We start from the raw sequence: 14,751 nt of genomic DNA on the forward strand, positions 1-14,751 counted from the left end.
AAGAAGTATAAGATGTCTCGCGCGCTGGATCATGAAGCCTACCTCCTTTTGTCTGCCGTTTTGCCTGACCAATGTGCCCCCTGTAATTCGCTGGAGATGCCAATAGCTGTACTAACGTAGCACATTGGGCCAATCGGTAATGTACAGGATGGGGATAGACAGCTTCGTAAACAGAAACGAAGTGACACAAATACGACAAGACACTGCTGTACTCACAACTTAAGCTTAAGAGGGGGACACTACCCAGAAAAAAAAAATTCTGCAAAAACGTTGATTTTGAAAAAGGCCCTATTTACATCCGCCAACATCTAGAGAGTGGAAAAACACTAAAGCGTTTTCACTCGCTAGCTGGTGTATGTTTACCATTTTTTTAGACCACCTGAGACTGGGTGGAAGAAACACGACGACGTCTCAAACACAGCTAACCACTTTATTCAGTGCTCCCTCCTTTTATACATCATGAATCCAAAATCGTCACCATAAAAAACACTCCAAACAATAGCACCAAGGGGACACACCTTGACTTCGCAGCCATGCTGATCTTAAAAAAAAATAAATAAATAAATAAAAAAAAAATCCACTTTGAATTAACAAAAGGTACACACATCAAAACATCGGCCGAAGGGAACATCCTTTGACCTTGCAGCCACTCTTATCTTTACAAAAAACGAACAACACGGAACCAACTGCAGTTCGAACCCATCAACCTGTTACACCTTTTTTTCCTTTTTTTTTTCTCCTTTCTTTTTTTTTTTTTATGTACGCATACAAACGGAACAAGATCATGACAAAGGAGGTACCTCTCGCGAAAAACACAAGACCTGTTCAATTCATACTCGCAGAAAAGCTTTTGCCCTATCACTAAGAAGCATAGACGCCTGACTTAAGCAATTGCCGATTGACCTAATTTTTACTGTCTCTTTTACAACCCTTTTGACGTCACTGACCTCTTCGCTTACTATCGTTGTACCGGACCACTCGGCTGAGCAGTTTCTGCATTCTTGTACATGTGCCGCAATTTTGGAATTAGTCGCTTTTATCTTTACGCTTCTTTTGTGCTCAGTTAGATGATCGTTCAAGCATCTTGAGGTCTGCCCTATATACCTAAAACCGCAATTCATGGGTATGTCGTAAACGACACCAGTTTCACAAAGCACAGATTTTTCCCTGTGGCCCTTTTGGCACCCTTTTTTCTCTCTCTGGAACGGGGTGAGGTTGCCCACTTAAAGTCCAAGCTGAAAACCATATTAACACCAAATTTTTTTGCGCACGGTTTTACATTCTGTGACACGGCGTGAAAATACGGCATCACTGCGATTCTGTTTCTCGATTTGTCCTCTGCCTTTTCCTTTTCCCTGTTCATTAAGGTCACTTGCCTATTGATGAAATCGGGAGGCAAGTGACCTTAATGTGACCCAGTTACTATAAACTTTGATTTTGCATTTTCTTGTTACTTTATTATGAAAAATTGTAATTGGCAAAACTTAGTAAATGTGAAAAAAAAAATGTTTTTAATACATGTTTTTTTTACCTGATACAGTCGAATCTCGGTATAACAGACCTTGATTTTGACCACGATTTCGGTCTGTTGTAAAAGGAGTATGTTGTATGCAGATATGAAGTTCAGTCAATGGTACATAGAGGAAAACCAACCGAAATTCACAAATCGGTATGTTATATCCAAATGTTTGTTGTAACCGGGTCTGTTGTAACGAGCTTAGACTGTAATGCAAATTTTCTGAAATCTCTTTTCATAGTAACCAGCAACAGGTATTCCAGTATGCATTCCACCAGAAAAATATGTGGTTATCAACACCATTTCTCAACGATAGATTTATTGAGCAGATTCCATTCAAAGCTATGCTTTACTTCGTTCTGGGGGTATAAAATTGGTTCACAGGGCTGAAGCTTTGCACGCCCTCCTTCTATATGGCTGCAAACACCACCTGAAAATATCACGCCGATTGAGTGAGCGGTTCAAAAGTTGACATTCCCAGGTAGTGTCCCCCTTAACAGATGAAGAAGCCACGAAAAAAGCAAGCGCATAAGTTATCCGACTAAAAACATGCACAAAAAAACTACAATCAAACACTATGTCAATACTAAGATCATAAGCCCACAAATTACAGCTATAATAACTGCAAAGTATATTCGGTCTGAAAATTTCGGCGTACCACTTCGGTGCCTCACTTGTCCCCGGCGCAGCGATCCCCAAACCGGCCGGCGTAAGCCTCCTCCAAAGTTGCTGCCGTCCGTGGTTCAAGAACTGCACGCCTAAAGTAGTGCCTGAGTCGCCGATTGAGTCCTGGTCTCCGTGGCTTTCTTCCAGAAAATCATGATGGCACTGCGGAGGGCCTCCCTTGGAAGAACCTCCATCTGCATCGCCCATCGTCTGTCCACGGTCGTTGACGCAGACGAGATCTTGGTGCTGAGCGACGGCAACGTGTGCGAGAGGGGAACCCACCAGGACCTGCTTGCTTGTCCGTCCAGCTACTATTCCATGCTCTGGAATCAGCAGCACCAGCCGGGCATGGGACTTGCCGGCGGCACCAAAGACAAAGGCATGGCCGCATGATTCGTGCTGCCCGTTTTCCGTCCACTTTGCCAAGCCGTGTGATGCAAGGAGACTTGTAAAAAAGGAGCCTGATGTTGACGGTTTTTAAAGGAGTGGAATGCTATGGTATTAATGCAGCAACTGTCATGTTGCGTCGCGCTTTTTAAATTCATGCCTCGTGTGAAGTGCAATGCTCTCCAACCTTCATGCCGCTGCCTGAGTGCCTATGGTCACTGACGGAATAAGATTGGCAGGTCGTATCTTTCAAACGCCTGGCCTCCCGCACGCGCTCCGTGCCCTTGGCTGTGCTTTGGGTACGCTTGTGCACTCAAAAGTGCAAGGCATCATCGAAGGCAGGAAGCCTGTGCTGGAGGCAGGACAACTGAAGCCATTCTCAGCTTGCCAGTGACTACTATAGTGGTTATCAGTTCAACTATACCTACCACGTGATGGAACATGCTGCTCCTCGAGACACAGAAGAAAGGCCACTTGGGCCGCTCCGGTGGCCGATTGATTGTCGGGCGTTTTGGATATCTCTGTTAATATTGAGGAGTGTGCTAGTAATCATTTTGATTTCTTTGGAGTCATGTAGTAGTTGTTGCAATAGAAGTGTTGAACATTTGTGTGTGTGGCCTTCTTTAATGGGCTCGCTACGCATTGATGCACCTCTTGGAACCGATTGGTGCATTTTTGCAGGCTTGACCACACAGTGTAAGCTTTGAAGTTTGTTCAGAGCAAGAACACAAGGAATGTGACTTTGGAGGGATGAGTTGACGATTCATAGATTTCTCCTCGACAATTGTAGATGCCCAAAACATCTCGGTGGTTTGATTATTTCTTGCGGAGTTTTCGTACGTCCTATCGCAACTCTATCCTATGCGGCCACATGATTACCTTACGTCGCATCACCACTCGGGCGCTTTTATGGCTGCGTTTGGGTTGAGAATCACTTTGCATTGTTCTGGCATTTTGCTCGAGGTAATAAATTATTTTATGAGGTTCATTTTTGAATATATGTACAGTTTAAGGATTATTGAAGGAAAGAAAGGTTTTGGTGTAGCTAAACTCTAAGGTATGAGTTGCCTTGTCATGGTGTAAAGTGTTCATTTTGAAGTGACCTCTGCAGAAGTGTAGCTGCACTTGGGAACAACTTTTCTTGGCAATGCAATCAAAGGCACCTGCGCGTTCTCTCCCATTTTGAGCGCTGGTTAAAGCTATGTGCACGTTCTCCCCCTCTCGTCGGAAATACCGAGAAAAGTTGTCCCCAAGTATTATGGCGAAGCATTTTAACATAGATCAGTGCTTGAAATCTCGACATGGACATGTGGTAGCAGTGATTGCCTGGTAGTGTTTTCTCTATTTTTGATGAAGTGTATGAGAATGTTGAACGAGCCACAAACTGCAGGACTATGTGATGCTTCCAGTTCTTCTTGTTATCGCATTGGTGCATCATATTCTTTTAAAGCGTATCTTCCCTTGCCGTTTTTTTTTTTTTTTTGGCTTTTAGCGTAACATAATGCGAGATTCAAATTTATCCAAATAGGTCAATCTGAATTTTTTTTCTATATTCTTTTGGTGCACAAAAAATTATGTCCAGGCTATGAGAGCTCTATTTTTGTATAGTGCATATGTTAGATTTAGAGGCAAACTTGTAAAAAATTTTATTATGTGTGTTGCAGGGAATGGGGTTCTTTTGGGAGTTCAAAGATGCTTCTTAATTTTTATTGCAATTCTTGTTTGAATAAATGAAAGAATTCATGAATAAGACACTTTTTGTGCTTTGTACTGAGGTGCACAAACGTTTTACATTTTATTTGTAATAATGCAGATACGCCCACTTCTTATTCCTGGCTTCCTGCAATTTTTTTATAATGTAGCCCAAAATAAAAATCCTAGGTATGGTACAGGAGTTCATGGATGTAGCCGAATAACTAAATAACCTGTATATGAGATTTTTCCCGCAAGTCTGTCCCAAATTTTGTTGCAGCATTACTTTCAAATGGAAGCTAACTCGGATTTCTCTACCATATGAAGTGTGGCGTGGCACAAGGTTTGAAGCATAGCAGAGTCGGCCACCTGCCAGACACCTGCGCGTGTTCACACGCGTCACATGTGAACACGGTAGGAGCCACCTCACACCACTCTCTGTCGCCTGTGCATTCTCGGTGTCGCAAGAAGGAGGTGAAGTGGACGACAAGGCGACGCTTCGAAAAGGCGTGGCGTTGCGTGCCAGGAAGGCTGGCTTTGAACGAGGGCGTCGGCTGCTTTTCTCATAAAATGCAATTTGATGTTGATATTCCAAAATAATTCTGAAAAGCTTTTATTTTTATTTTTTTCATTAGCTTTTTATATTTTTCGTTTTTTGTTACACCAGATGCATTTTTCACGGTGTTAGTTGTCCAGAGAACAGTATTATCCACAATAAGTAAGCAGATGTTAAATCAGATAACCAAAACACGCAGGAAATGACAATTCAACAAAACCAAGCTGAATTCATTGTTATGATCTGTCATAAATATATTTATAGTGAAATGGTCATGGTCCGTTGCAACTCGAGAAATTAGGGCGAGGGAAAGGAAGGCAGGGGAGGAGGAAGCTGACGGAACGCTGGAGAGGAGAGGGGGAAACCTCTCCCCAGCGTTTTGTCTGCTTCCTCCCCGGCCTTCCTTTCCCTCGCCCTACCTTCTTCGAAGAAGGGGGTTTTCCGCGGCACCATTTTGTTCGACCGCAGCGCCCTCTCCACACATCCGGGACGTTCAGCGGGTTTGGCGGGGTAAAACGAGAGAGAGGGCACGCGCCCGACTCCGCTAGCAGACGGCAAACCGGGAGGTTGCCGTTCTCCATCTTTGGGCTGTATTGGCGGGCTCTACCGAACATCGAACTCTCGCTCGTGGCTGCCGTTGTGAAGTGGTTCGCGTTCTTAGAATAGTTGTGGCTACTCCAAAATCAGCCTATAGCTCTCTGCTGTTCTATTTCGCTAAATGATCAACCAGCATATCCTTTTTCCGTTACTTAAATAGCAGTTGAGTAAGCCGGCAGTAGTACCCTCAACTACTGCGTGTATTGCGGCAGGAGAGCACGTTTTATTTATTATTTCAGACTTCCACTCATGGTCGCTAAAGGCCTACACCAGTACGAACTTTGTATAGTAAAAGAGGTACAGCAACCGGATTTACTTTTCGCCAAAGAGACCAACCAATCTGACACAGTTTTCCCTATTTTTGTTTTTTATTTGCACGCAGGTAACAGCGCAATTGAACCCTGTGAGTCTTTTTATCTAGCATAGTATTACACGAAAAATGGCATATCAAGATCTGCGCATCTGCGCTTGAAAGTTCCAAAATGACTCGATTTTAAACAAAGTTTGCACGCCAGCCGGACGCTAGCTACAGCCCACTCGGCGGAGCGGACGACGTGCGGGTGAGAGAGGGAGTGCATTTTTTTTTCTCTTTTACCCTCTCTGCTATGACCCTAATGGAACGGTCTATTGCTTCATATCCATGAAAGCTTCACTTGGCAAGTCCTGCAGGCACTTATGAGCGAGAGTTTCAGCGATCAGATATGGCGCCTGAAAACTGCCGGTTACCAACAACATTCCCTGGCAGAAGTCGCGGAAACCCTTAGGTCAAAGCTCGTAAAGAAGACCCTAAGAAGAAGATCGAGACCGGTGGTCATCACATACGTGCACAGATCGTCTCACAACCTAAAAAACGTTGCAGCACACCTTGAGGTGCCTGTTGTTTTCTCTGTTCCGTACAAACTGCGGGGGCTGTGCTCAGAAAGCAATAACAAGAAAGGCGAAAGCGCTATGTGAAAAGAAACGCCAGAAAGTTCGTTGACTGTGCCACGTCAGTGGTCTATGAGATACCAGTGACATGCGGAAAGGTGTACGTGGGACAGACGGGGCGTTGCATTAACGAGAGAGTGCACGAACACGCTTTATCAATCAGAAATTATCCTTCGGGCAATCTGGCTGTTGACTAGCAGACGCCCGTGCGCGCCAAATCTGCAGAAAACCAAAATTATCGGGAAACTTGAAAACAAAACGGAGAGTGCTATTCGAAGCGTACAATATAAAGTTTGCAGAAGAGAAAAGCTGCTTAACACTTTCCTGACCACGCACATAGGCCATCGTTCACCGGTGATCGATGGTTTACAAGCGCCGTCAAGAAATTAAGTTTAGTGGAGAATAATGTTCCACAATCTCGTGGATAGCTGTAAACTGTAGTTTAAATTCCAACGTAGGTTCGAGCTTTATCACAAGCTGGTGGGCTGTCAAAAATGGTCTTGGGAACGATGGTTGCACTTGTCTAACTTGGCTAACTGCTTGCATCAGTCTTTGTAACAAAGATGGCATTATTTACGTAATTCAATTGTATTGTGAAATATGTTTTAGATCTCAAGAGCTCAGGGGACACTTTAAATTATGTTTTCTGTATCACTATAATTTCTAATGCTATCCTGAGCCGGCGTGCAATTTTATGTTCCCAACAAGGTGGACAAAAATGCTAAATATGAAGGAACTGCAATCAAGGCTGTGACAAAACCAAGTTAGAACACACACAAAGCATTCTGCTGAGGATGTGAGGTTTCCTATCTGTGTTTCACCTATGCTGCATTCCCTCGTTGCAAAGCGCTCGTGTTACGGAGGCTAACTCTGACGAACCAAAAACAGACAACGTCAGCTACACTAACTTTCAGAGGGAATAGCCATGGATGCGGGGCACATTTTGTATATTCTGAATTTTATTTGTCGTTTAATTCGAATAGCTGCAGAAGTGTCGGCGTTTTACGCCTTCCACACGTACAGTGTATTTTCAAGAAATAATATTTTAAAATATTGTTTCCACATTATACCAACCTCGCTTTCTTTTGAAAGGACAACTAATTGGTCACATCTGATGTGTCATATTGCTCCATACGCAAAATTAGGAAAATAAAAGCGTTTGCAAGGATTCAAATAGCTACTCTTTCCGCGGTCACGAAAGAGCTAAGTGCAACGTCGGTGCACATTACGAACAAGGAATTCGCCTTATGCGTGGAGGGCAATTGTCTCTATAAATAATTTCGTTTTTTTTTTTTTTTTTTCAATAAAACTTTTTAGTTTTAAGTAGCGCACTTTGCTGTCTCGTCTTCCTTTTCCCCATTTTTCTGAGGAGCTTTCATTTGAATGAAACCATGCCATGTGCCCCGCCTAGAAGGGAGGTGCGGCGTAGTCCCTCGTGAATGTATGTGAAATGTATTAAAAAAAAAAAAAAAAAAAACGCAAAAAAGATTGGAGAAGTGGGAGGGGGGATTTTTGAGACGTTTCGAGAAGACTTTGCCAGCTGCGAAAGCTCGAAAATTAACGAGGGGAAGCATAAGCAAGGAACGGTATAAAAGGAGGACGTAGCGACCTTAGACGCGAGCGTCGCGTGCCTGGAAAGTTGAAGGGCCATACGCACATTCGCGTTTGAACGCGTTTGAGTGCGTTGCGGAGTCCTTGCGGCCAGGCGCGGTCGCTTGCAGAGCGACGCGCGCCTTCCCGCAACGCTCGGTAGCGCGACGCAACTAGAGACTCGCTCAACTTTCCGAAGCGTTGCGGTGCGTTCGGGTGCGTTCGACCAATCAGATGCCGAAAGAGGAGAGGGGGTGACGTGTTCGCTCGCCCCACCCGGCCGACTCGGCGAGACGTATCCGGTTCGCAAGTCGCAGTGCTTGCTTTTTCGTTTTGGGGAGCGGCAAGGACTGTATTTTCCAAGGCTGCGATGGTTCAAGCTTGACAAAACGTCGGGGAAGTCGGCGAGATTGTCCCAAGATCGAACACCGACGCCGTCGCCGTGCGCCGCCATGTTGCCTTGGATTTCGCTTACTATTGGTGAGCCACTAGCGACGATAGCGCGTTCTTATTGGCTCTTGACTGCGGTTGACTGCGTGTCAACGCAACTGTGCGTACAAGCTTGGCGCAAGCGGTCTTCGCAACGCAACGCGTCCGCTTGCCGCTACTGAACGCACCGCGCTCAAACGCGAATGTGCGTATGGGTGGAGTTGGCGTTTTTCATAAAACGCAATCCCGACGGTTTGATCGAGGTATTGAAGTACAACTGCAGCTTTCTGTTTGTCCTATGCTATAGAGTTTAACATCATCTGGTGGACTAGTTTGGTAAATATCACTAAACAATAGAGCAAGGGCGACGTCGTCCTTGCGGTATAGACCTTTGCGAAAATCGCCTTTTGCGCACTGCCATTTTTGCTGGGCTGTGGTACGCTTTCTGAGCATGCGCTGTTGCTCTGCTGTGCGATATATCAGACGCTGCGCAAGTGTCCACAGCTCAGTGACTCGGCTCTTTTTTTTTTTTTTTCGCCGGGTGATAAGCGTTGGAAACGTCCGTACTGAAGTGCTTCTACAAGGAGCGACATTTTTTGAAGCGCCGACTGCATGACGGTGCAGGTTTTAGGAAGCGAGTGGTGGCGCACTGCGGAAAACTGAACTGAAGACGCGACGCCATTTTGTTCCAGCGGAATGTTCTTCGTCATTTGTACCGCTGGTCATGTTCCAACGCGGTTGTCGAGATGCCGGTTCCACGTATTAGCAAGAAAATCTTATACTTTAGTGCGTTCTTTCGCCCTCGACGCCCCTGCGGGTAACGTACGGGCAGTAACTGCGGCCAAGCGGAAAGAACGAGTATCGAACTTGACCTTGGTGGCACAAACTCCTATTACTTGCGGTTGTAAAATCGTTACTACAGGTAAAGAACTCAATGTGGAGCTTTTTAGGAACTGCAGTGGCTTCCGAAATAAAGAACGGTCACGCTCATGTTCGTTTCTTTTAAAACAATACGAAGGATAGTATCAATAACTATGAAAATAGTGCGTAGCTGCATTCGAACTGTTTAATCCAGAATGGAGAATAAAAATCACGGTTTAAATTATGATTCCAATTGGAGTTGTTTTACTATGATTTATATCGAGTCATTCCCGCAAAATAAAATCATTCGTTTTATTTACCGCTTGTCTGTCATCTTGATACTTCTATGTGGATTTATTTTATATTAAAATGAAAAAATCATCGAGCAAAAAATATTTATGAGGCTGAACGCGAGCCCAAGGCAGCGGTCTTCTGAGCAAATCGGAACGTTGAGCCTCCTACCTCACACTTCGTTCTTCAGTTCCGCAACGTCCTAGCGCAAGTAAATAGAGAGTTTTAGTAGATCGTTCCCATGACTCCGATAACGATACCCGATACTCCGCCACCGCCTCCCTTGCGCTTGCATAGTATCGTTATCGGGACCATCGGAGGTATCAGAACGATCTACTAAAACTCTCTAGTAAGAACGCAAAAGAAACGAAAAAAAAAAATAATGTATTGCAAAAAAAAAAAACAAAAAAAAAACATCAAGTTTTTTTTTTGTAAACAAATAAGTTTTTTTTTTTCTTTCTACTATGGCGGGGCTTACAAAGCTTCGAATGGGGGCCGGGCATTGGATAGATTAGCTTACCGATTAATCAAATCATGCTTTAATCGCGATTATATATTTTTAATCGGTAAATCTTTGACGAACCAAAAGAAAGTAAAAATTACACGCTTTCACCACGCAGACGCGGACGAGTGCACCCATATGAAGGGCAAACACTTTAGGTACAATGTTATCCTGAAGTAAACTGTAGGGGCAAGATCTGTAACTCCTGACAAGGGGTGCAGGAGGTTACACGTCTCCGTTTAGCGAAGCAGAGACTATTGCGAACAAAAGGAGGTCGCTCTTGCTGGAGGATACCAATGAACTTCTTTGCCTCGTGCAGTTGAAGTAATAATCTGTGAGTGTGAGTGTCTGAGCTGTTCTTAACTACACATCGAGGTTAATTCATAATCAATTTTTTTTTAATATTTCGCCTTAATCACATTCAGCAAAAAAAAGAAAAATACATTGTGACTTAAAAAAAATATTATGCACGGAAATGAACGAAGCCGATTAGTCGCGATTAATTAATCGATTACAATGTGGCAATGAATTGGGTTAAAACGTTTAATCGATGCCCAGCCCTATACCTTAAGTGTACAGTAATGCTTTCTTCCGCAGTGTTTTTTAGTGATCGGACGGATTATCAAACAATCTGCCATGATTACAAATACATATACAGTGCAGTCCACTTATAACGATATTGAGAAAACCGCAAAATCCAATCGTTATAGCCGATTATCGTTATATCTGGACCGACAAAAAAAAAACACAAAGAGAAGTTACTTACGGGCGATGAGTGAATCAGGTCGTACAACGCGAGCCGAGGCAAAGAAAACCGAAGGCTTTATTAAAAGGTACGAAAATGACTATAAAATAATTTAAGCATGCTTAAAAAAGTCGGAAATTTGCGCTTGCTTGAGCTGAAGTTTGACAATTGCCGTGTGCATTGCTTCCAGTTGTTGCGCGTACGCTGGCGGCAGTCCTTTTGCGTGCACAAAACCGACCAGCGACTGGATGGAGAGCAGGGCATTTTGTGAAGACATTGGAGGCGGGGTGTTCTCGTCGCCGCCGTCGTCGTCACTACTTTCGCAGTCGCTCGATGTGATTTTTCGTCGCGATTGCTGTTCCTCGGCAATGGCCTCATCAGTAGACTCCTCGCATGAAGCGGCAGCGTTGTCCGCGTTCAAAAAGTCTCCCAAGAGAGCTCCGCCGATGTTCTCCTCGGGCGGCGCCTCGCGTCACCTAGCGTCACCTAATTCCGAAGGATGAGGCTGAACTTTTTAAATCGGGCGGCGCCTCGCGTCACCTAGCGGATCTTTCCACGCCGACCGGTTTTTGATATTTTTACTAGTTTTCATGTCGTTCGCTTCAAGTATTTTAATTTTTCTCAAATTTCCAGGCAAATTTTTCGTGATAAGCACCTTCCGGGCGGCCAGAATTCTATCGTTGTATCCGATATGTCGCCGATAATTCTATCGTTATATATGGTTTATTTTTACATAGGGGCGATGGGAGAATTGACAAATCTAAAAAATTTGATCGCTATAAGCGATATATCGTTATATCTGGTATCGTTATAAGTGGATTACACTGTAGTGAGAAAAATATTACCATTTCATAGCCGTTGTAAATTAAATTAATCTGATTTATGCAAATATTTATGTAATATAAAATAAATCCTCTTTATTTGATTAAAAATAATCTTACCTTAATCTTATCAGTCGGCATAAATTGCTCTTTTTTTTTTTTGGGGGGGGGGGAGGGGGGACTCACGATTTATAATTTGAACAAGAGTTAACCGTGGATGAAATAAAAAGCCAGTGCAGAGAGGCTGCGGACCTATCCAAGAAAACCACTTCAGCCAAAATTTACCACTGCGATCTGTTCACTCCATTTCTAAAGCCACGCGTTCGCCGACGCGCTTCTCGAAATTCTGCACAACCTTTTCTGTCTTTCGCGTCGTGAGAAGGGTGAAATCTCCCCCTTACACAGGAGCGCATTTAACTTGAATCGACAGCTTAGTTAGTGCTAACGTTGTATGTCCAAGTCAGCTCAGGTTGCGTCCCCCAAAGCTATATAATGACGAATTTTTGCTGACAGCCTCCTAGAAAATGCACACGTTACAGACTCTCCCCGTTTGTTGACACACACATTTATCAAACGCACGAGACAACATAAGGTTCACGTCCTGATCGGGTCCTCAGAAGCTTCGGTAGATTCCGCTTAGTCCACTATTTCCACGGGAATTAGCACGCAGGCCACGGTGCCACCATTGTCGTCTCCGAGGGCCCACTTGATGGTCGCACTCATCTTGGGGTAGGACGCCTTCACCTCGAAGCCCTGCTTGTAGAGGTACTTCTCCCCGTTTCGCATGGGGCAGCTGATGCCGCAGTCCACGCAGGCGTCCTCGTTGGGCATCTTGAGTGGGATGGGCACCCCCATCACCATGCCGTGGGCCCTGACCTTGGCACTGCCCGAGTCCACCGAGGACCAGAACTCGATGTTCAGGGTCACGTTGGTGCCTTTCCGGAGGATGTACACCTCCCGATCGCCTCCGGGGGTGACCCTCATGTCCAGCACTTGGCCGTTGTCCGCGTTGCAGGACTTCCAGATGGCCGAACACTGCCCCAGAAGTGCGATGACACACACCAGAAGAGCCGCCTCAAAATGGTGCTGCATGGTCGTAGAAGTTCGAATGGTTCTGCGATGTGGCGAACGTATAGCCTTGCTGCGGTTTTTGGGACTGGCGATAACCGTCGGACGATGTCGTGCGATGTGCGCTGGATACGGTGGCCACCGGGTCAACAGTCAATTCTGCTGTCGTGGACGACGCCTTGTCCCGTGTGTGCGTCGTGCGGGAGATAAGGAGAGAGCACGCGGGTGTGGAGTTTCGGTTAGGCGCAGTCAAGAAACGCGATATGGTCGTGCTGCAGTTGCCGCGCAGCCGGTTTTGCTGCCTTGAAGGCATCGCACTTGCTCTTCTGATTGTGCCGACTGGAAACACTATTTCCGCATAAAAACAAAAAAGCGCGCGCCTTCTTTTTTTTGTTTTGTTTTACTATATACCAGCCACTTGCCAACTGAGCTATCAGGTTTCTTCATTTCTATCCTTCACAGACGCGCAGCCAAAACAGCTTGTAGTGGTTTTGTTTGTAGTTTGTCGTAAGTCCATACCTCTAAACACTTTCTAAAACAACTACTTAGACAGGTATATCCTTCCGTAAATCTATGTCTTGCTTGCAGTGACACAATTTTGTCTGCCATGCCACTGGTTCATTCGTTTTTTGGCCGTGCTAGCTTGGCACCGGACAACAGATAGTTTGAAGCCAACAATATATAGAAATAACTATCAACGCTGCGAAATTACGTCATGTACACGTTGGCGGATTCTTCTTTTCCGCCCTTTTTGCAATGTGCTGCCTGGGTCGTGCGAAGAGCGATCGTTATCCCTCTGAGTTTTGTTAGCGCCCTAGTGCCACCAAAATCGTCAATCCGGGGAGGGTCACAGCTAACAGCAGAATGGTGGATGGATGTCAGGTCAGGTGAAAACAGCCTGTGGTCTTCTAGGATTAACCGAACGGTGCCACCGTTCTTCGCATGCATGCCAACTTCACTGTTAGAAGCATTATGCAGCGGCGTATTCACCGATGTTTGTTTGCAAGCAAGCTCGGTGCCACCAGCTATCTGTGGACCCCTTCGCGCTTCCTGTTTTTCTCTTCTTTTTCCTTTGTCTCACATCCTTTTGTTATTTGTAGTAGGTTCTGCAATGCGCGCAGGTTCTTACAAACGTATTACATGTAATTCTCATAAGAAAAATCTGTTTACGCGATCACTGCGTGTTGCTGACCAACAAATAAATATTCAGCTCGTATGGAGAAGCGGCGTCAGCAGCGTCCGGCCAGTATCCACGCTTCGTGCCTAGCAACTGCCCACCACCGGAAGTCTACTGGTGCACCAAACACTGTGGCGCCCTCGTGGTACTAACTACCGCCGAATGCGGTGAATACTTGGTTTGCGCGTCATAGCAATTTCGCTACTCTGCATATTTGGAGAGCTTGCTGGATTCCCGATACTGCGCAAACTGTGTCACGAATCTTTAATGCTGGTGATCTATTATCCTGCAGAATCAAATCAATATTTTGTCGAAGTTCTTTTATAGCTGTAGACTATCTTCAAACATATCATGGTTGCAAAAGACCTCGAAACATCGAGAAAAAAATTGTGTACGTATCAGTTTTACGGCGACAGCCGTTAGTGGGAACCTTCCCGGGTGCGTGGTCGTCCTTCGCGGAAACCCTCGATGACTTCATCCACCCCGTGACTGCTCCCAGCCGCCATTGAGTTTGACATACAATAAAATAAAGACGTCATCACTAGAGGATCTATCGTCCACGCAGTGTCGCACCTCGCGTCAGCATCGTCGCGCGTCTTGCAGCGTCTCATAACGAGGGTGACGTTAGCAGGCGGCAACACCAAGGCAAACGCGTCTGACGCTTCGCGGCTGTCGTCGTGCTTCAACGTGTCCGCTGCCGCTTGGGGCTGGTCGAAGATCCACTACCGATGACGTAAGGGGCAGGCCTTGTCTTCTATGTGGTATTGGCAGAGGAGGCTCGTCGTAAACGGAGTACGAATGAGCCACGGGCGGCGAAAGCGAAAATGGCGTGAAAACGTTCAGAATCGTGCTTGGCAGGCGGCGCGGAAACAACAATGGCGCCACGCAAGAAAGCTTTAGTGAATCGTACGTTATAATAAAAACAA

General features: G+C 45.3%; 2 protein-coding genes across 2 annotated transcripts in view; one reads left to right on the forward strand and one right to left on the reverse strand.

Moving 5' to 3' along the window:
• Nucleotides 1–4,452, forward strand: part of LOC8051341 (iron-sulfur clusters transporter ABCB7, mitochondrial) — a 37,807-nt gene extending 33,355 nt beyond the window's left edge. The window contains 1 exon segment of the mRNA XM_040503565.2: nucleotides 2,330–4,452. Within this exon segment, the coding sequence (XP_040359499.2) occupies nucleotides 2,330–2,575 (246 nt within the window). The 3' untranslated portion in view covers nucleotides 2,576–4,452.
• A 7,677-nt stretch (nucleotides 4,453–12,129) lies between these two features.
• Nucleotides 12,130–12,942, reverse strand: LOC115314322 (NPC intracellular cholesterol transporter 2 homolog a). The gene has a single exon (XM_029973377.3). The coding sequence runs from the start codon at nucleotides 12,670–12,672 to the stop codon at nucleotides 12,217–12,219; it is 456 nt and encodes a 151-aa protein (XP_029829237.2). The 5' UTR covers nucleotides 12,673–12,942; the 3' UTR covers nucleotides 12,130–12,216.
• Between the last annotated feature and the right edge of the window lie 1,809 nt (nucleotides 12,943–14,751).

This window comes from Ixodes scapularis, unplaced genomic scaffold (assembly GCF_016920785.2).
Source record: "Ixodes scapularis isolate PalLabHiFi unplaced genomic scaffold, ASM1692078v2 PGA_scaffold2__306_contigs__length_199485367, whole genome shotgun sequence".
NCBI lineage: Eukaryota > Metazoa > Arthropoda > Arachnida > Ixodida > Ixodidae > Ixodes > Ixodes scapularis.

Excerpts from the sequence above, each read along its gene's own strand:
- LOC115314322 (XM_029973377.3), bottom strand. The coding sequence starts at position 12,672 with ATGCAGCACCATTTTGAGGCGGCTCTTCTGGTGTGTGTCATCGCACTT.